Here is a 21,149-nt window from a genome sequence, read left to right as displayed (position 1 = left end):
AGAAGCAAAGGTTCATAGTATGTTAAAGAGAATATTACACTCGATATAATCCATCTTCACTAACTTCTCTAAAGGGCCCTGTTCTTTTCTCTCAGTGAGTCTTATCTTTTGCTCAGGCATATCATTATTACCTGAATCCCACTTCATCTTATATTCCAGGAGCTCAGGAGCAATGCTAAGTGACCACTGTGCACCTCAGTGTGATGTCTGTAGTGGGAATATTCCACCAGTTATTTCCTGAAAGAATGCAAACCTGACTGGACCATAACTTGTAGAAAAGCCTTGAGTGATACACTATGGACTTGTGTGGTGCACTGAATATCTTTGTAAGCAGAGAGCCTCCGTGGAACCAAACTGTCATAGGTACATGTTTGGATGTGCACACAGGTGCCTGTATGGGCAGGAGGCTGCATACTGTGATAGGAAGGTAAGGGAGACCTCGCCACCTGAACAATGACAGAAGATGAGGCCATCCAAATGGAGAGTGGTAGCATCCTGCTTGGTCCTGGGCTTCCTTTGCAGCCTGATGTGGACTGCTCTGTCTGGCATCACCGTGCTGCCAGCTGGTGACTGGCTGCTGCTTGTTGATTACAGTTTGAAGTGCTGTGCGTCGGTCCCATGCTGCTACACAGTAAGGAAATCCAGTGTCACTCTAATGAGGTTTCTGTCCACACTCTGGAAAGAAGAAAGACTTTTAATTAGATCAGTAGTAATTGAGCTCCCAAACCACAGAAGCCTCTCTTGGGAGAGGCAGGCACAAACGCAATTAAAAGAAGGAAAAGGCACCTGAATGGAACTCTTGCTAACTCTTAGTCTATTAGTAACAACGTCTGCCTAATAACTTGAGGCAACAGATACACATCCTGAAGAACTTAGAGATACACATGCTGAAGAACTCAGTGCTTCCCAATAATGTTGGTAATTGATCAGAAATGGGAGCATTGCTGTGATTACAGTTTATATAGCTCTAATATCAGGGGACATTTGCTTAGCATAGAGCATGGGACACGTTAGTCTGTGTCAGTGATTTACCACTAAACATCGTGGCACATTTTAGTTTAGGAAAGTAGATGCATTTCTTGCCTTGATCAAACTGCAGTTTCTTTTGGATCCCAGTCTCGGCTTGGGGACACCCTGGTGCTTTGTCCTATGACCCTGCACACACAGCCCAATCTTCTCTTTCATAGTTGCCCAGACTTGCCCATCACACCTTCAGTGGTACCCAGTAGATGAGCATCTGAACACATGGACATCTGGGTATCAAACTCTTGCTAATTCCTTATGTATGGGCTACATTTTATTTTCCTCAAGGCAATGTTCAGTGCTCATGTGCATTCTGAGCCACTGACTGCACTCTGGAAGTCACCCTGAGCTTTTATGCTGGGGATCAGTTTGGAGTGTGTGTTTGTCAGTGAGCCTAGCCAGGGCAATTCCTGTTACAAGAATTAAAGGTGTCCACTTCTGGGCAGTTTTCATAAATACTTTTCCTGGAGAGTATTGCTTGCTAGTTTTCAGAGTCCTTTAGGTTGGAATTAAGGATTCCAAACTGACTGACATTATTCTCAGTATAACTTGTCACCTTAGACGTTTTAGTTGAATTTTTTTCTTATGCATTAAGGGTGTCTTGTTTTGTTTGCATGTGTATATGCACACCACTTGTGTGCCAGAGGGGGCAGAGGAGGGCATAGGATCCCATGGAAGTGGGGTTACAGATGTTTGTAAGCCGACTGGTGCCGGGAATGGAACCGGAGTCTTTCAGAAGAGCAGCCAGTACCCCTAAGCACTGAGTGATCATTCTAGTCCCGCTCTGCACTAGTATTTTGCTGACACTGCTGCGTGTGGCCAGCTATGAATAAAGGGCTGCTGGGAATAATTTATTTAATGAGGCTCCTTTAGATTACGTCCTAGTCAGGTTTCTGGCACTGGATTAAACACCTGGAATAATTCACTTACAAAGATAAAAAGGTTGGCTCACAGTTTTTGAGGCCCCAGTCTATGAGATGTTTCCATTGCTTTTGGCTTGTAGTGAGACAGCACATCATGGTGGAAAGGGAAGAGGAAGAAGGGGCTGGCATTTTAATGGGTCTGGAAAGTGTGTGTTCCATTTTACCTGAGAAACACCCCCATTGACCCAACTTGTGCTACCATTTCCCAGTAATGCCAAGGTGGTACTGGTGTCTTTGGCATGTGGGTCCCTAGGAGAGACTTAGGACCCAAGACCCACATGTAGGAGATTCCAGTGCCTGACTCAAGCCATGGTAATTGTACTCTCCCAAACTCCTGGGTGGTGTGTAGACGCCACTCCTGGCTGGATCCTATTTTGGAAATGAAGAACTGGACTTTGAAACCAGAAAGATAGAAGTGTGTTGAGCCCATTCATAAGGTTGTCTTATCTTCCCAGTCCTTTGTTTACTCCTCTTGTTTGTGTTTACATTAGAGGTGTCAAGGGTCTGTCATGTTGCCAGCTGGATAGAAAAGAGGAAGGAGCCAAGCCCCATGTAGGGATAAAGCAAATCCAGTGTCCCATTCAGACCTTTAATTTGGGTCAGGAACTCCATATGACATGCTTCTTCCTGGGGTGGGAGGTGTGGTATAAAAAGATAAATTACCAAGGCCTTAGCTGGCATCATTTCTGATGGTAGGCTGGCCTGATTTTAATCTTCTTCTTTATATTTTGCTGTCCTTTGTAAGTGCTCTGTAATAAATGTGTATTACTTCAGAACAAATAGAAAAGCTTGACTCTGGGGAAATGCTACTGGCATAGATTTGGAAGTGCCTGGTGCATTCTAATTTCCATGCACAGTGTCAGTCCCCAAAGTCAGGTTTGTACATGAATAATTGTATCGTGACTCCTTTTGTGAAACACCTAAGTCATATTTGTGTCATCCGTTTCTTTTTTTTTTTTTTTTTTAAGGATGAGAAGAACCAAGTTTTAACCACCAACATTTGGCTACAAATGGTAAGTTCAGATAATACTTACCTGCCTGTCCTTGCCCCCGTGCATGTGCCCAAACTACATTGAAAGAAATTCCTAGGAGAGCCAAGACTGATGCTCTGACCAGCGCTGGCCAACCGAGAGTGCTGGAGGACCGCGTGCAGACCGTCATGTTTGAGAGGATGGAACCAAGGCTGAGAGCCTGACACTAGCAGGACTCTATACTTGCTTGTATTTTGCTGCTGGATGATCTCGGGATATTTTAAAACATTGCATGCCAGAGAAATAATCAGATGCAGGGTCACATCTAGAGGTCAATGGCCTGTGTTATAGCTGCCCCCTAGCTCATAAATACCGTGTGCACCAGAGCTGCATGCTTGAAGGGAACCAAGTCATCCTTAGCCAGGATGCTCACAATCCATGCTGTGGACTGAGACTCTTCGAGAGTCTTGAAAGCATACAGGGGTTAAGCATCCATGTTTTGAAAGTCCACAATCAGAAAATGCCCTGAAGCACACACATTTTGATTGTCAGAGTGACATTCAAAAATGTTTCATATTTTGAGGACTTTGGGATTTGGAATTTTCAGATTAGGGAAAAAAAAATCTATGCAAACTACTCCAAAATCCCCAATCCCCCAAACACAAAAACACTTTGGCTGCTAGCAACACACACACACACACACACACACACACACACACACACACACACACACGAGATATTCATCTTGTATTTTATCCTTGAATTTTTAATTTCACACGCAGATTTCTAATCTAAATTATTTAATTGCAAAATAAATCAGTTCCATCAAATTGTAAATATTAAAATCTGAGTTTCAAACTGTCAGTCTCTAATTTAGGTGGAGTTTTTAATGCCACTGTAATTTTATGCACATATAATTCTTACAAACACAGCCCCTTCTGTCTCTCATCTATTTTACATCTGCTCCTTTCCTCTGTGTGTCTTTCTTTCTAGCTCTCACCTCCCTCTTTCTTTTCCTCTCTTCTTCCTGTTCTTTCAGGTTCATTCTTTTCACTTCTTTCCCCCTTTTTCTTTTGTTTTAAGGCAGGCCCTTGTTATATTGTTCAGGGTGGTTTTGAACTCCCAGTCCTCCTGTTTCACCACCCCAGGCTCTGTGAGTACAGGCAAACATCACCATGTGTGCTTGTGCACTTACATATCTAGTGAATTTTTAAAATTAAGATTTTTGTCCTATTGCAAAATTTTATATTTGAAAACCCATTAATTATTCTAGATTTCTCTCAAATGTAAATATTTATGTAACATCATTCCTTTAGGTCATAGTACATTAAAAATAAATCTTCTGAATTGATTTAAGAATGCTAATATTGTTAAATAATTCACCAAAGTGATATAGATTACAAAGTTTAAACATTTTCTAATTGGGGATTCTTATCTATCAAAGAGAACACTTCACTTTAAATCGATTTTTGCATATCTATAGGTGGCTTCTTATTTCTAGAAATGAGGTACCTATGCAGTCATGGCCTTTGTTCTATCATTGCCTTATTACAAATGCAGGGGCCTGCAGCGTTGGTAATAAGTGGTCTTAGTGCAGCCCTGTTACTCAGTTCCTTAAATGTCTCTTCAACTGTGGGTCAGCTGACAGATTGATTAGTTTCTCCTTTTGTTGTTGTTGAGGGAAAACAAACATTAAAGAAACGAAACCCGTTGGAGTTTTGGAAATATTTGTCTGGTAATTCACATTGACCAATGCTCTGAATTGGCACCTTGCTTGGTTCTTAAGTCGGTGGCACAAAAATAGGACACTGATAAGTTGTGGTGAGCCCGACTTGTAGTGCAGTGTCAAGAGAAGCAGTAGCAGAGACAGAAGAGACTACTGGGTGGCTACTAGGGAACCCATGGGAAGTTGAGAAGTTAAAACAGGTACTAGGGTGTACTTGACTACAGCAGAGCCCTCTCACTGAGCTATCTGTAAAAGTAATGAGGCGCTTTGGAGATAGTCCCACGTAGGAGTTCAAACAACACCGCCTACCTGCTCATGCATGCCCTGCTCCTGGCCTCCTTTGTTTATGCCTAGATATGGTGTCCTGGAAGGCCAGCTGCAGTCTCCGGTACACTCATTCCATCTCTCACTGTCTCTTCCACAGTCATCTTAGTCTAGCTGAACAGCCGCCCATCTGCTCAGACTAGGGAGCCCATTCCATCAGGTTCTGGTAGCTCCCCTTTCAAAACAGATCCAGCCCATGGCTCCCCGCTGTTCTCAGTCTGCCTCTCACCTCCCTCAGTGTAGCCTTACAGCCAGCCATCCTGTTCTGCTCTTTTTCTTCCCCAGTTGGGTGGTTCTCAGCACAGCAGCCAGACTGACTTAAGTGAAAATGAATGCCCCTAGGCTCAGACTCTTCACTTTCGGGGCCCTGGTCTCCCAGGATAATCTACAGCTGAAGACAGTGAGAGTCTCTTCCCTGCTTACAGAGATCTCTCACTTTCCTTCTGCCTTCTTCTTCTCTGCTCTGCTCCCTGCTGTCTTGATGTTATCTACAAATGTGGCTTAAGAATGACCTAGAATTTTGCTTGTACCTAGGAAGCCACATGATGGGTTCCCTTTCTTTCTTCTGTTTTCCCAAACACGGTCACTTCAGTTGCTTCTTCCCAAACTTTCCTATGCTACATTCATTCTGTTCTGTTTATCCCCTCCTCTGTCTCTTTTCACTGCTGTGAACAGCAGATCTCCTGTTAGACAAATGTTCTTCCACTGAGCTATGCTCCAGCCCCTAATTTGTCCTCTTTGCTGCACCTTTCTTCCAAGGAACTTCTCACCCTCTGATGCACTTAGCACCCACTCCTCCCTATGCTCCTTGCTTCCAGGTCTCTCTCCCTCTGACGGTCACAAATCTGACTATCACATATGCTAGGGTTGAGCCCCACTGTACCTCCAGATCCCTAGTCCACTGCCTCATCTGCAATAGGCACTGGATAACTTTTGTTGAAGGAATAAACAAACCCAAAACTCTACATCTACCTGGGGCAGGGGGAATAAGTATGATCCACAATACTTATAACAATGGGATGCTTGAGTTAGTCTACATTCTGAGAACTCTGGGAGATGATGGCTGTTTTCCTGGGACCTGTGAGGAACAAAACCAAACCACAGGCCTCACTATTTTTTTCTTTTCTTTCCTTTTTTCTCCCTCCGTATCTCCCTCTGAGGTTCCGATTGGCTAGTTGTTTGCTGTGTAGTTCAGGATGGCATTGAACCTGAGTTGATTCTCCTGCTTCAACGCCCCCTGCCACATACACACCCAAGGGCTGGTACTGTACCCGACCATGCCATTCTACAGACAGAAACATGTACCATGGACAGGTTGACAGATATCTATCCCTGTACCCACCTCCCTAGCCCACAAAAATTTATTGCTTTCCAGCAATGTCTCAGACATGGCAAGGGTTTTTAAAGGGGGCTGGTTTCCAGGAAAATTGTAACAGAACTATTAGTGTGCTGGGTTCAAACATTGCATAAAAAACACCTGTTTTCTGAAGGGTATCACCAGAGACCTTTAGATTTCTTTGAAGCACAGGGTAGTTCTAAATAAGAGTTGCATTTGCAGAAATATCTAAAATTTCACTTTTTAAATCCCATTTACTTATTGAACTCACCACTGGGAGTGCTTACTTTGTAGAAGGCATTGACTAGAGCCATGGGAGAGCACTTAGAAATGTATTAGCCACATTTCCCCTTTCAGCCTTTTACAATCAGGCTGTGCAATTAACTCATTTAAAGAAAGGTTAAGCACTGAGAGATGATAAATGTTTGAGGAGATAGGATGCTAATTACCCTGATTTGATCATTATACATTGATATATACATGTACTATATTAGCATACTGTGCTTATAAATACAGGCAGTTGTGTGTCGATTGATTTTTAATTAATCACAAAATAAAAGTGGTCATTATAGCAAATCCTGAGGTTTCTCTGAAATATTGTAAGAATGGGTAGGTATACAGTAGAGGTCACAGGTAGGAACAGTCCTGCTCTATCAAAATGGAAAACAGTGGCCTGAGTCTTCTAAAGGGAAGCTGTGCAATGCTGGCACTACTGTGTGTTCCTGCATTAGTGCAGCCTATCCAGGTAAGCCCTGTCTTAGGCAGCTTGTGCCCTTAAGAGATTGAGTGTTGACCCCGATCTGGAAAGTGATACCTCGGGTGGTAGAGGGCTAGGACACTGCCTCCCCACTGCATTTTCAAAGACTGAAGAATCTCCAAATATAAACAATTACCATTGAAAACCATGTCCCTGTGCTCTTGCCTCAACCTGGCATTGCTTTGAGTAAGTCCACGTTGCAGAATGGACCCTGAGACTTGCATGTCACCAAGGGCAGGCGTGGGAGCTTCCTTGGGACAACTGATAAACAACCATGAACTGATTTTTATTTCTGTGTTCCCTGGCCACTCACCTGCCTGGCCTGACCCAGCCTTGCTATTATACATGGATAAGAATGAGGCTTAGTGGGGAAGGAAGCAGGGCCAGAGTTCCCAGGGGAGCATCCGTGAGGGCAGGAGGCAGACGGATTGTCAAGGAATGGCTTTTAAGCACTAGGTCTCAGTTTCTGAAACCTCATTTCACTAAGTTCTGTTCTGAAATCTGATACATATAATCTTTTCTCCAGGGTGTTTCTACTCTGCAGTCAATTTTCTGCAAATTATAGATTTTTCAGTCCAGTCAAAATGGCAGAGTCACAAAAGTTTTTTAAAAATTAAATTCTCCTTGACCTACTCCTTGTGGATTTTCTTATCCTTTTTCCCAGCTGTCTTTCATTTCGCATGATTGAGATTATTCCAATAGCCTGAAGAATACTGAGTTGCTGATTTCTGAGACACTCTTCCTATCCTGGGGGTGGGGGGGAGCTGGTGGGAGACTCCTTCCGTAGAGGTTTTATCATTTTGGGAGACTGCTAGACATCTTTGATCTAATATGTGTGAGGATATGACAGGACATTTCAGCTTCTACAGAGACACTGGAACCTTCCGGATGCACACATTTTCTTTTTTAAAACTCTACTTTTCTTTTTTAGAACATCAGCCATTTTGCCTTCGGATTTGATCATCTTTTGTACTTACTCTCTATTTTTAGACTCCTAATTCTAATTATAGTAATAATAGCATTCACATCACAGATTATTAGATTGTAAACCATAATTAGTTCTAAACTGCTTCCTTTTTAATTTTCTGCATTTATTATCTGTGGAGCAGAAATACCATGCATTGTGTTTGCACATTAGCCAGCAATATGCTGCTGGGGGCTGGATTGCAGCTGCGATCAGGTGAGTGGCACTGGGCATCACAGAGACAGAAAAACATCGGCAGGAAAAGCGGGGGAATGGACTTACATTCTTCCTTTGAGTCAAAATTCTTGATCAGGTGATTTTTTACCCAAATTGGGTGATGTTTTCTGACACCAATTATATGATGTCATTTTTAATACCCATAGCAAATCTCTAACCCAGCTGGATATCCATTTGATTCGAATTTGGTATTGTCTACCTTAGTTAAGGTCTGAATCCACAAGCTCAAGGTCTGCGTCCCACGAGGCTGTTCCTACATCAGAAACATGTTGCAAATGTGTTGCCCTGGATACCCAGTATCCATAACACTGCCTCGAACCCAAAGGTTGGACAGCCTTGGCTGTCAAGTACACATTCACTGGTATTTGCTCTAAAGGACGCTGGTCAGAAGCAGGTGTGGGAGAGGTACCAGGGCAGGTGTTGAGGGAGGAATTACCGTGTTCCTCAGGACATGCCACACTTCTGTGCACTGGTGTGGCGCACTCACCTGGAACTTCACTGGACTTTGTATAGAAGTTTGTCTCCCTCAGTCTCCAACCCCATCTCCCAACTCTGGACTAGAGGGTGAGATGGAGTTTATCATCCCTGCTCTCCAATCAGGCAGTTTGTCCTTATGGAGTCTGGCTTTCTTCCTGAAACTGTGAGAGGAGGTTCAACCTCAAAGCTGCTACATTAGCATAAACTCAGATATGGTCCAAAGGATGATTTTAGCAAAAGATATTCCTGTCACTCAGTAAGTTGCAAGAGTTTAAGAAGCTCTATACAAAGAAAACCAAATATATTTCTCATTACATTGCAATGTATTTTGAAAGGAAACAAAGCTATTTTTGTTCTAAAAGATTTCTACTTTTTGAGAATTTCATGCATTAGTATTGGGTATATTATATCATTTCCAACTCTCCCTCCTCCAACTTTTCCTGTGTCCTTATCCACTACTCTTCAAATTATACTTTAACTATTACAAATACACAGACATACCGAAGAGACAGAGGGAGTGAAGGAGAGAGGAAGGTCACACACACATATGAATCTTATGAGATTCCGTTTATTAGTGCTCATATGTGTATGTGTGTCTAGGGCTGACCACAGGAGATTATCTAACCTATCAGGTGGCTAGCGCCTGGTGCCTGGAGAAGACTGCGTTCTCTCTCAGTTGAATGGGGCTTTGTGTAATTTTCCCATCATGTTGACATGTCAGTGAGTGGTAGAAATATATCTGCTCCATCTTCTGTGATGTTCCATGAGCCTTAGGTACAGGAACTGTGCTGTAGGTGAATTAGTTGGGGTAAGGAATACCACCACCGACTGTTTTCTGCATTTTGGCTGGTTTCTGTAATGATCCCTGTCTGCTTCATAAAGGAGGTTATTTGAGGAGGGATGAGAGCTACACTTATCTGTGAGTGTAAGTATTTAGGATGCAACTAGAAAGTGTGCCATTTAGGCAAGTGGCAGTGGTGGGTTCTTCTTTAGGGCCCATGATCTCATTAGCCAATGGGTAGCTGGCTAGATTTACAGTACCAGGCATGACTTTCCTCCTATTGAATGGGCCTTTAGTCTAACTCTAGAGCCTGTAGTTACTCCCAAGATGTGAGTGCCACTATTTTACCTTCAGGGCTGTCTTGCCTTGCTGGTTATTGTTGTGGTTCCCAGACTCTAAAACTAGGTAGGACTATTAACAGTTTTTAGTCCTTTGTAGTTTTCATAGCACCTTCATATATTATGAGGGATAGGAATTTGAGAGACAGCTTCCAGGCTGTTTTTAGCTCTATTCCTCTAAGTCCTATGTCCAACCAAAGTGTGTCGTATCCTACATTTGACCTTCGAGTTCTGGGAGGCAACCAAGATATATATTTTTGGCATTCTTGGACTCCTTTGACTAAGCACTGGAAGAGAGGATATTTCACCTGCTCTGTCGAGCCCCGTTTTCATGCCATGTGCACACACACACACACACACACACACACACACACACACACACACACACACCAAATTTAAATAAAAGTTCCCTGAAAACTCAAGACACGTTGATAAAGGGCCCAGGTGTTGGAGTTGTATAAGGGTCTGCACAATACTACATTACATACATTCTATACTACTACCGCCCCTTTCCCTCTGTAACCTCACAACCCATACACTCTTCATTCTAGGCCTACTAAGGAATATTGCTTTCTGGCTCATCATGTGGTTTCTCAGGGGCTGACATATTGAAAGGTTGCTAAATGCTCTCCATGCAGAGATATGCTTTGAGTGCTTATCCCCATTGACCCAAGATCTAAGTGGCAGGAAATGGTTTGAAAACACATCCATTTCTCCTGAAGCCTGACTACAAAAACATCATTCTAAATTTTTTTCTAGAAAGTTCCCAATAGGCTCCCATGTTGTGTTAGCATTCCCTACTACATTCCTCATGCTTCTTACACTATTGTTTGTACCTCAGATACTGGAGATGCTATAGCCCTGTACAATGTAGTATTCTATAAAGTGAAAGCATTGTTTTCTAAATCTACCGTTTGTTGCTTGCCTATAAGACCTGCAGGCATGGTCTCATTTTATCCTTATTTTAGCCTGAGGGGATGTGTACACATGGGAAATTGCAGCTCAGAGAAGATAACTCAGGCTCCTGCATTCTCACAGCAAATCTCAAAGCCCAGGTTTGTCTGGTTCCAAAGCTTCTTGCAGCTATTTCTCTCCACTACTTGACAGGTCAGGTTGGTTTTCACATTAGAGAAAATAGCATGCACACATCAGCACCTTCAGAGACCGCATCTGGTCAGTGTTGTTATGGCTGAAGGCTTGTAGTACAGAGATATTGCTTTAGAAGAACCAATCCTGGAGCATCCCAGAGGTTTATTTACTTCAAGTCTGATGACACAATTGAGTCTTGACTCAGTGGCCAGCTTAAATCCAGAGCAGTCAGAGCTTCCTTCTGTTACGACATCGACAAACTTGGATTGTGGTGAGGCAGAAGCCACACATGCAGTGCTGAGCGGGCAGAATAATAGCGATGTCACCTGCTACAAGGCTGTGGACCATCCACAACAGACTGTGCCCAGAAGCTAGGGGATGTGAGGAAAGATGGGAGGTGTGAGGCAGCTCGGCTACTGCTAAGTGGTCTTGAGTTTGAACGTCTAAGTGATCCCACTAACTGACTTCCCCACTCGTCTGCCTGTTGAGTCATCAGGCTTAGGGGATGGGTCCTTGTCTGTCATGCCGGCATGCCTTCAAGGGTAGTTCTTGGAACCCCAGCCCCTATGGGTACAATATTGATCACTGTAATTAACTCAGGGCAGCATTCCAGGGTTAAGAACAAGACAGAAGAGCATTGACAAGGAAGCGGGGGCGAGAATTGAACGGGAGCCTAGAGCCAAGAACATCCAGATGGAGCAGGCTGTTACAAACATGGCTCAGCGAACCACTTGAATGAGCAGAACTTCCTCAGTGTCCATTCCCAAAAATCTCATCAGCTGCGGACCCTGTAGGACAGATGTTGGTGTTCCAGCAGTGTTGCTGCATGCTGAGTTAACTTAATATCCTTGTTTGCTGAGGTCCCCAGTTGTCCTCTGACTTTAGATTACTCCACTTCTGAAGTAGACTTTTAGAACACTGTGGGTCCTCCAGAGGATAGCCAGATCTTTGAGACCTGCCCATGGATTTTCGTTGCCAGAATTAGTAGCTGTAGACCTACAACACCCATCTGTATATTCCAAGCCCAGTAGCTCTGACAATTTGGTTCCTTCCACTTGAGTATTGTTTTATAACTGTACAACAAACACACATGATCAGACATCAAATGGAGATTGCTATACAACTGAAGCTTTTATATGTCTCTTAGCATAAATATGTGGATAAGTTTCAGAGCAGAAATGAGAATGTGTTTGACTATGGGGAGCACTCTGGTTCTAGATGGAGGTATAGCACTCCAAACCTTCCTAAATCCTGGAAAGCCTGAATCTTGCCACATGAATGTCAATAGCAACACATTCGAGTTGGTGGGTCCTTTGCTGCCAGGCCTGAGATCTAAGGCTGGTTTCCTGTCAGTAGTGGGAGACTCTATGGTGCTATCTCTGCCATCTTGGTCCTGGGAATGGCTAGAGGTACCTGATTATCAGAGACAGGACTGTAGGCCTTTCCGGGGTTGGAGATCACTCAGGAAGGCCTGACCCTGAGTTGTACTCACTGTTGTACTCAGGAGTCCTCATCCCTGTGTCTGTGTTCTGCTGCTGAGGCCCAGGGTTTGAGGTGTCAGCTTGTAGTATCAAAAGCAGCGACTATAAGACAAAATAAAAAATAATTTTAAGGGTGCCCGCAGAAGTTCTGAGAGGTTCTGCTTAATGGAAACAAATGGCTGGCATTTCTATAGTTTGATTTTAATTCCAGTTGCAATAAATGAATTTATTATTTTTTCAAGATGCCCTTTCAGGGAAAACTTGGAAAGCAGAACCATTATTCATTTGGCTAGAAGTAACCAGTCCACTGGGGGAGGAGAAGCCTAAGGCTAGAGGTGTGCAGTGAGTTGGAATTGGCTTTAATGCCATCATACGAACGTGGTCATGGTGACAGCAGGTCCCCAAATGCGATTTTTTATGCTAGTCTGAATCATTTTTGAAGGGATTATTTAATTCCCAGTTTCCTTACACTTTATAGATAACAACTTAGTCATGGAATAATGTCTGAATTCTTTTTGGCTTTGAACTTTCCTAATAATTTCTTATAAGAAATACAAGTAAGCCAGTGAAGAACTTGCCACTAATTCTACATCTTTGTCAGTCTTGGACAGATCACTATTTGCAGTGGAACATGTCTGAGTACCCCGGAGTGAAGAATGTTCGTTTTCCAGATGGCCAGATTTGGAAACCAGACATTCTCCTCTATAACAGGTAAGTGCGCCTGACAGATGGGAAACGATCTTCACTTGCATGCATGGGGCGGTAAAGCATATTTGAGTATTTTACAGAAAAGCTGGCTGTGCTATCTTTAATTTGGAACCATTGCTCCTTTTGAGGTTTTCCAAGTGGGCAGATCTCCGGGAGGCTGCCCTGTCCCTCTGCTGGTATTTGTGTCTAAGTTCAGGTTGTCTCTCCTTCTGCCAGAAATGTCCCGTCCAAGGGGCTGAACTATAGATACATAAAGGTGTTCACCATTTATAGCAATGTAAAGCATTCTTAAGGCAGTCACTTTGCTATCTGAATGGCAACCATTACAACCCACAGAAGAAGGTGCCAGACAGCATGTGCATTGGAGACTACAGTTAAGACCTAGGTTCTCATCTGACTTGTTCCCCATTGTTCAGTGGGTGTCAGTTGCATTTTGACCAAGATCTGCAGAACATGCTTCTCAGAGAAGCATGTGCACAGGCTGAAGAAGATCTAAGAGTCAGGTAATATAGATGACAGTCATGTTTTTATACTAGGGGCAAAAGATAAAGGGCTTCATTTGTAATTCAAGGAAATGTGATTTGCAGACAAGATTGCTAAAAAATTAAGTATTAGGCAGATTTGAGTTCTAGAGGTGGCAAAAATCCCTTGTCATCGCTGTGTAGAGTTACTAAGGGAGCTTCAAACATGTCAGTTCTAAACAAGATGACCAATGTGATGTCATACAAAGGGGAAGGTCCCAAAAGATGATTGTTTCTTTGCTCCTGTTTTTTGGAACGAGAGGAACCCAGGTGCTCCTGACTTAGAGTACTGTGACTGCCCACCACTGCTCAGTGCTCCTTCAGAGAAAGTCTAGGGGAGGTGATTTGTTCCACTTGCTACTTCTAAACCCTGGGCAGTTCAATTTCTTGTATTCACATTTAATTGCTTTCTGCCTTTCCCTTGGATGGTTGAATGTGCTTCTAGAAGAAAGTCACCTTCTCGTTTGCTGCTGCTGTCAGCTTCTTAAAGGAAGTTCAGATAGCTGAGCTCACCATATATCCAAGGTTAGAATAACTGGTCCTTTATTGAGTGGTTGAGGCAGCTGAACTTTGGGTCATCCATTTCCTGGAGACTGCACTGATATTCTGGGTCTGCTATAGAACAGTGCCACTGGCTACTGTCTTAAATAGCAGACATTTGTGTGCTCATGGTTTTGGAGGTCAGGCTTGGCTTTGGTATCTTTGTACTGGGATTGTATCAGCCTTCTCACTGTGTCTGTATATTGTCCTCTGTGATATTTGGTATCCTAATGTATTGCCAGAACACTAGCCTAGTGACCTCCTTAACTTTAAATACTGTGCATGTACGTGTGCCTGTGCTGTTGGGCTCTTACTATATAGTAAAAGATAGCCCAGAACCTGTGACCTTCTTGTTTCTACTTTTTAAGTGCTGTGCTTCCAAGCATGCAACACCACACCTAACTCTTAATTGACTCTTCTGGGCCTGTCTCTAAATGCAGTCGCATTTTCAGGTACTAGGGTTTAGAATTTAAATGTTAAAGTGTGTGGAGAAACAATTTAGATTTGTAAGGAAACCTCTGTAGTGCAAGCAGCATACCTAATGGGGTCCTCAGCAAAGGAGGGGACATTCAGCACCAAAATTCAGTGGCAGTTGTGCATTTATTTGTGGGAGGAGGGTGATGTCACTTATCAATTAAAACTGTGTTGCGTAGTTCCTGGTGAGTTTTATCTGAAAGTATGAATATGTTTCTAAACATAGAATTTCAATAATGAGGCAATGAGAGATGGTTTTATGGCTGTAAGACTGTTAACTCTAAAACATGAAGTGTTTGATGATCTCAAACTTCTGGCTAATTGAGAGTTACTAATTATTCTACGTAATTAATTTCAAGGATCATGGCTAGAACATCTTCCACCTGACATGTGCCCCGCACAGTACACAAACCGTAGTCTAGAATCTGGCTTGCATATGACCAGTTAGCAGCTTCCCTGATATTTTTTCCATGTGTCTATTGATCACAGTGTCACTGTCTCTTATGGAGCTCAGAGGGGCCACCTCATTGCTTCCTTTAGTTTTTCTACACAATCAATATTATTGACTGAATCTGAAATCCTTAACACAGGCTCATGTTTTGAAAGCTTGATCTGATGGTGCTGTTATGGGAATTTCTGGAAACTTTGGGAAATAAGCCTAACTGGAAGGAATATGTCACTGGGAGGGGTTCTTCATCACTTCCTGTCCATCACTATGGGACCGTGAAAGGTAATGTGGTCCCCAGTTGAGCTAAGGCTAGAAGCCCTGGAAACCCTGAAGGGATGGTAGGAGTTTTGCCTGCTCCCGGGCACCAGGCCCCTGTCACTAGCTGCACCCCATCCCCAATAGATTTGTGGCCATCAGTCACGTAAGCGCAATGCCTTACATGTAGAGGACATGGCCTGTACATAGACTCAAGACAGATCTCCATGCTATTGAAGTACATACAGGTCTGGAGGGTTTAGCCAATAAGCTTCCCTTCTTAGACATTCCTCCCTGCAAAAGGTATTTAATTTCAGGCCCACCCTGAGAAGTGGGTATGATTTTATACATCCACTTTCCCCCATGGCAATAAGTGCCTTAAAATCATACATTGCCTCCTTCCATTGGGATCCTCCATGGGGAGCCATGGAGAGGGTCTTCGCTTATAGAGCCACCATGTAGTCTCCCATAGAAGGCCTCTCTACAGTCCCAGCCACAACCGCCATCAAGCCCACCACTGTCAAGCCAAAGACAGTCATGATGGGACCAGCCACAGCTCCCATTCTCTCCTCTCCCCCACCCTCCCACACCCCTCCCTCTGCCCCAGGCCAGATCCAACCCTCAGGCCCAGATTCTGTACTCAACTCTTCTTTGACTTCCAGCAACACCTGGGTGTCCAGGAGCCTGGGAACCCCATCACCCCAGACTCTTCACAGGCCCAGGCCCAGGGATCCCCAAGCCACCTCCTGCTGTCCTGCAGTTCAAACTGCCTTTCCCACCACCCGCCTCCCACACCTCCCCCTCCCCAGAGGTGTCCCAGGGCTTCCCTACAGCCCAACACTTGACCCATGGCAGAGCAGATACAGGACCCACAACCCTACACTCCACTTTTGATGTCTGGTACCCTGTGACATGAACATCTGTCTTTATCAGAAGTTCCTGAAACCATGATGTTCTGTTCAGTCTTTTTCGTCCAAGCAGCCATGAAGTAAACCTTCCGAGATGATGAGCCAAAAGAAATAGCTCCTTCCTTAAGTTGTTTCAGGTCTTTTGTCCAGCCCATCATTAAAGTAACTAATGCTGAGGGACATACAAGTTCTGTGATAAATCAGATGCTAGATATCTTGTATACCCAGAATGTAAAATGCACAGATTACAAAGACTTTTATTTAAGCCAAACATAGGCTTGTATCATTTTTCTATTGCTATAAAACAAACTACCTCAAACTGAGGGGCTTGAAAAATCTCAGACTCTGGCTTTATTATTCTGGTGATGCTTTGTCCTGTCCAAACCGATCTGCTTACGTGTTTGCTGCATGTGGCATTGGCGTACTGCAGTAGGGGTAGGGACTGAGCCTCTCAGTAGGGGCTGAGGGACACACACTACTGTCCTGGGCTGCTGGCAGGGATGACAGCAATGAGAGAGGACCACACCACCTTGGTTTATTTCTCAGTCCTACAGGTCTAGGTATCCGCAGTTTGATGGCTAGGGGCATTTTAAGAAGAACTAAGTAGGGGCTGCCATTCCTCTAAGACTGAACACAGACTCCCATAGCAGCCACTTACTCCATTCTGTTTCTCAGAGTAGACAGAAGTTCAGCCTATTCTTGCCCTTTGTCCCCAAATCTTCAAGCTTTCAGAGTTTTACCCATTTTCCTCTTTAGGTGTGTTGTGGGTATTCTCCTGAGTTCACTATGTGCCTCCCCTTCCTGCACACTCAAGAGAAGTAGACTGATTTCACTTCCCTTGCCTGTTCTCCACAAATTGTCCTTTTATCTTCACATGTGTAATGTAGCATGTGTGCCATTCTCAAAACATACATCTACATACATATGCACACTGTAAAAGGGAATGGCAAAAGATAAATAAAATAAAGGAAAGAAATCACATTAGCAACATAGAAAACAAGTGACAGAGTCAGACAACCAACACCAGAGATAGCAAGCACAGGCTTGGCTTCAGTAACGTCTCACCTTTAAGTATTCTATAGTGGGTGATTTTGAGAATGGTAAGCTTAATACTTTCTGTCTGTTTCAGGCACTCAGAATACTATGTTCTGCCCGTGGATATACTATGGTTCATCCACATATGGATGAAGGTGTTGGGGCCTGTTCCCAAAGAAAGAGGTTAAGATGTCATCATTCTTGAAGACAATGTTAGGGCATCTGGAGATGTCTTGCAACCATAGCAAATTCCTTGTTCCACTTTCGTGTCTGAGTCCATGTGTGTAACACTATGGTTTTGAGATTGAATGCGTTTAAGGGGATCACTGTAAAACAGATATTTCTAGATATCTAGATGTCGAGATATTTCTAGAATAGGCAGATGCATTTTCTTGATGGATGAGGAACCAGTGGTGGGCTGCCAGCCAGCTGGACTGCTGTGAGGAAAGGATAGGCGTTAATAAGAGCTCTGCCTGATGCTGACTCCAGGAGTTTCTCCTTCACTTTATGCTGCTTCGCTTGGGCCCATCAATTCAAGGATTTTCAGAACACAATCTAGTACAAAATGAGCTAGACAATTACAGATGCCTTGTCAGAGTTTCCCCTTTTTGGATGGCGTTAAATGCTTTCTGCTGTCAGTAGTCATTTTCCTAAAGGGAATTCTGTATGATGACGTAGAGGTGGTCCCTGCCCCTACAACTGCAAACAAATGTCTCAATCTTTCTGGGAATCTTCTTCTTTTAATTGCCTAGTAAGAGAAAATTTTAGCAATAATGGGGAATTTTTAATGAATATATTTAAAGATGTGTTTGACAGCTCTGATTTTGAGAGTAGCACTTGTGGTCAGCCATCTCTTTCAGAGACTGTGAGGAGCTGTGTTTGCACATCTGTAGGCAAATATCTTTCTTCCCATGTCCGTGGTTCCTCTTAGTTGATGGCAAACTCACAGAGATGACTGTGCCCAGCATGTTATAGTGTCTCATAGTGCTAACCAATGACACATCATTGGAACAGAATGTTTCTCCCTGTGAAGAGTCTCATATTCTTTTCGAATAAACTCAAGATTGGAATGTCAGTGCATGTGGTTTATTAGGGAAGTGATACCAAGAAGTTCCGGGTAGGAAGACAAGCTTGATGGGAAAGGTTGGTGAAAGCAAGCCTCAGTGTGGCAGCTGGGCCTTGCCCAGTAGGAAATGCCATGTTCCCATCTCACATTGCTTTGAGAAACCTAGGACTAGGGTTTATGCAAAGCTGCTAGCTCCCTGGAACTCTTACCAGCTTGCCCTAATACATGTAAGCCTCTGGAGAGGCAGCTGTCAAGGCCTTGGGTGTAGGAAATACAGTTGTCACTGTTATTTTTCCAATTCTACCCTAAAGGTCCACCCCTATGTTGCCCAGCATAATTATAGACCCAAACTCAGCTTCCAGTGGAGATCACAGCAGCAGAGGGAAGCATTGTGAATGGCCAGGGGATTTCTTAGGATAGGCTTCTTGGCGTAGGTTGGGTGTTTGTAGGTAGGCAACACACAAGGAAGGTATCAGAGAGAACTGGGAGCCCCAGGTCTGTATCACAGTAGGTGTTGTCTGTTCCACCATGGGCTGGAATGTGTTTACAGAGGTTCCACATGGGTTCATAAGTGAAATGGGACCTCAGGGAGTGACCACTTAGTGTTATGAGAATTCACACCTCTGAAATCATGGTACTCAGAACTGAGGTTGGTCTATTAGTGAACAAAGCCTTACAAGTCAGGGGTGGGGCCCTGGTAGGGCCAAGGACATATTTCAGTAATTACCAGGATAGTTCTGGGAAGCAGCAGAAATCTCCTCTTTTTGCCACTGGAACGTTGAGAAGGAAGTTAGCATTATGGTGTTGGTAGTATCTGCCTTATCAAATATTCCCATCTAACGGAGGGGGCTCTCTTTCTAAACTGTGCAGGTAGAAAGCAGTGGCATGTTTTACAGAGGTGAGAGCAGCTAGCCAATCTATATTTACACCTCCAGGCTCATTTTCCAAACGGTTTATCATGGCTTTCCCTGGCGGCTGGTACTGTTTGCTTTTCATTTGTTGCCTCCTTCAACCAATATTGAATGAAGGTCCCACACCACACTGCCGTTACACATTGTATGATAAACTGAGGATGCAGTATTATCAAACCAGATTAAGTCCCTGCCCCATAGAGAAAGGTAGAGAGCATGTGACAGACTGTAGGTGCTCCCAGAAAAGCAGCAGGGATGGGGGCAGTTGGACTGGAGTCAGAGGCAGGAAAGGAACTTTTACAATAGTGTGTCGAGGAGAGAAAAGTTAGAGCAGTAGGGCAAAGACTTGTCCACAGTGTGCCTGAGAGATAATCAAAGGTGTTGGGCTGCGTCTCTCCCTAGCCACTGGGGTGCCCTAGTGCTGCCAGCAAGCCATTCAGGGGACACAGAACACAGTCCATGATATGGCTCCCAGCCTGTGTCTCCCCAGGTGAGCAACAGCAGGATCTGGCATGGATGTTGTGCTTCCCTGTCTCCTGTGTACCCAGACACCTCTGGGAGCCTGGGGCAGTTGAGAACAAGGATCCGTGGGTACACACCAGACTGGAAGGGGATGGCTGAACCAGGGACGAAGTAGAATCCAGTTCTGAGTGAGTGCAGAGAGTATGGAAGGGCTGGAAGAGAGAAGGCCTTCTCCAGGAGATTTAAGTGAGGCTCTTTACGAAGAAGGCCTCCTGCCCTCTACCTTCACCCCCATGGCAATTCTTGATAAAGGAGATGACCTTGCTTGTCCAAACTGCTTTATTTGATGGTGGATTTGAATGCATATGTCTTATCAGGGTGAACCAGGGATTAAATACCCTTTGTGGGAGGAATGCCCAGGAAAGAAACCTCATTGACTAAACACTCAGGGCCTATCTAGATACCTTATTAGCATGGAGAACTCCAGGTTTTTATGCTATGTGACTGATTGTCATGGTTCTCTCAGTGGTGTGTCATGGTTACTTGTTCCAGATCAGTTCTTTGTCAGGGAGCCGTCTTCATGCCTACCATTCTCAATTCTGAGATTTCCCTGGGGTTTAGGCTTACTCAACCTTACCATTTGAGTAAGGTGCCATGGTTCACTTCCCCCATGTAAAGGAGGTTGAGATACCCAGGGTCTATTGATAGCTCCTCTCGGTGTGCTCTCTGAACCAGCTGGCTCTCTGCCTCTGCAATGGGCTGTACCTATTGTCTGAATACTGTCAACTCTGCAGATAGCAAAACAAATGAGTATAGTCCATGGGAAAGCATATGGATTCTGTGTGGTGAGTGACTGTCTCTCTTTACGGGTCAAGTGAGACTTCCCGGTTGGCTGTGCGTGTGTCTCCTTTCTGGATGCACCTCCGAATTGTTTGCTATGCTTTGCTGTTTGTTTGGCAATGAATGACTTAAATGTCCTCTTTGACAAATGCCCCATTTATATTTGTGCAAGTATCATCATTTTTTAAAGAAAAATGTATCTATTTTATGACCCTGAGACAAGATCATGTCCCTGAATCTATTATAGGAATAAAAGGGACCTGTGCGGCCAAAAGAATTGGATAGTAGGATAGGATCAGCAGCTGGAGAGAGAGAAAGTTAGGAACAGGATGGAGAATGAGGACCCAGGGTGGGGAGGGCCTAACTTTGTGAGTGGAATGGTATTGGTTGATCTTTTTAATGGAATTTCTGTTTCATTTCTTTTTTGTTCTGAATAATTTACAAGTGCTTCTTCATAGTTTCCTTTCCCCTTGCTATCAATTGGTAGCCATTAGGTGACCTTGTACAGAAGTTACTCTGTGTTCTTCTGCACTGTACACATACTCTGCTCGTGG

General features: G+C 43.9%; 1 protein-coding gene across 3 annotated transcripts in view; it reads left to right on the top strand.

The window, feature by feature from the left end:
• Positions 1 to 21,149, top strand: part of Chrna7 (cholinergic receptor nicotinic alpha 7 subunit) — a 120,946-nt gene that overhangs the window by 54,644 nt on the left and 45,153 nt on the right. The window contains exons 3-5 of one of the 3 annotated variants that reach the window (XM_032893477.1): positions 2,915 to 2,959; positions 13,029 to 13,138; positions 13,552 to 13,638. In XM_032893477.1, coding sequence (XP_032749368.1) covers positions 2,915 to 2,959; positions 13,029 to 13,138; positions 13,552 to 13,638 — 242 coding nt within the window. Of the gene's footprint in view, positions 1 to 2,914; positions 2,960 to 6,387; positions 8,241 to 13,028; positions 13,139 to 13,551; positions 13,639 to 21,149 lie in introns of those variants that run through there. The other 2 variants (XM_032893475.1, XM_032893476.1) reach the window with 2 other exon arrangements.

The sequence above is a fragment of the Rattus rattus genome, chromosome 2, assembly GCF_011064425.1.
Source record: "Rattus rattus isolate New Zealand chromosome 2, Rrattus_CSIRO_v1, whole genome shotgun sequence".
In the NCBI taxonomy this organism is placed as follows: Eukaryota; Metazoa; Chordata; class Mammalia; order Rodentia; family Muridae; genus Rattus; species Rattus rattus.
Note: the sequence above shows the minus strand (reverse complement) of the source record. Positions and strands in the feature narration are given on the sequence as shown.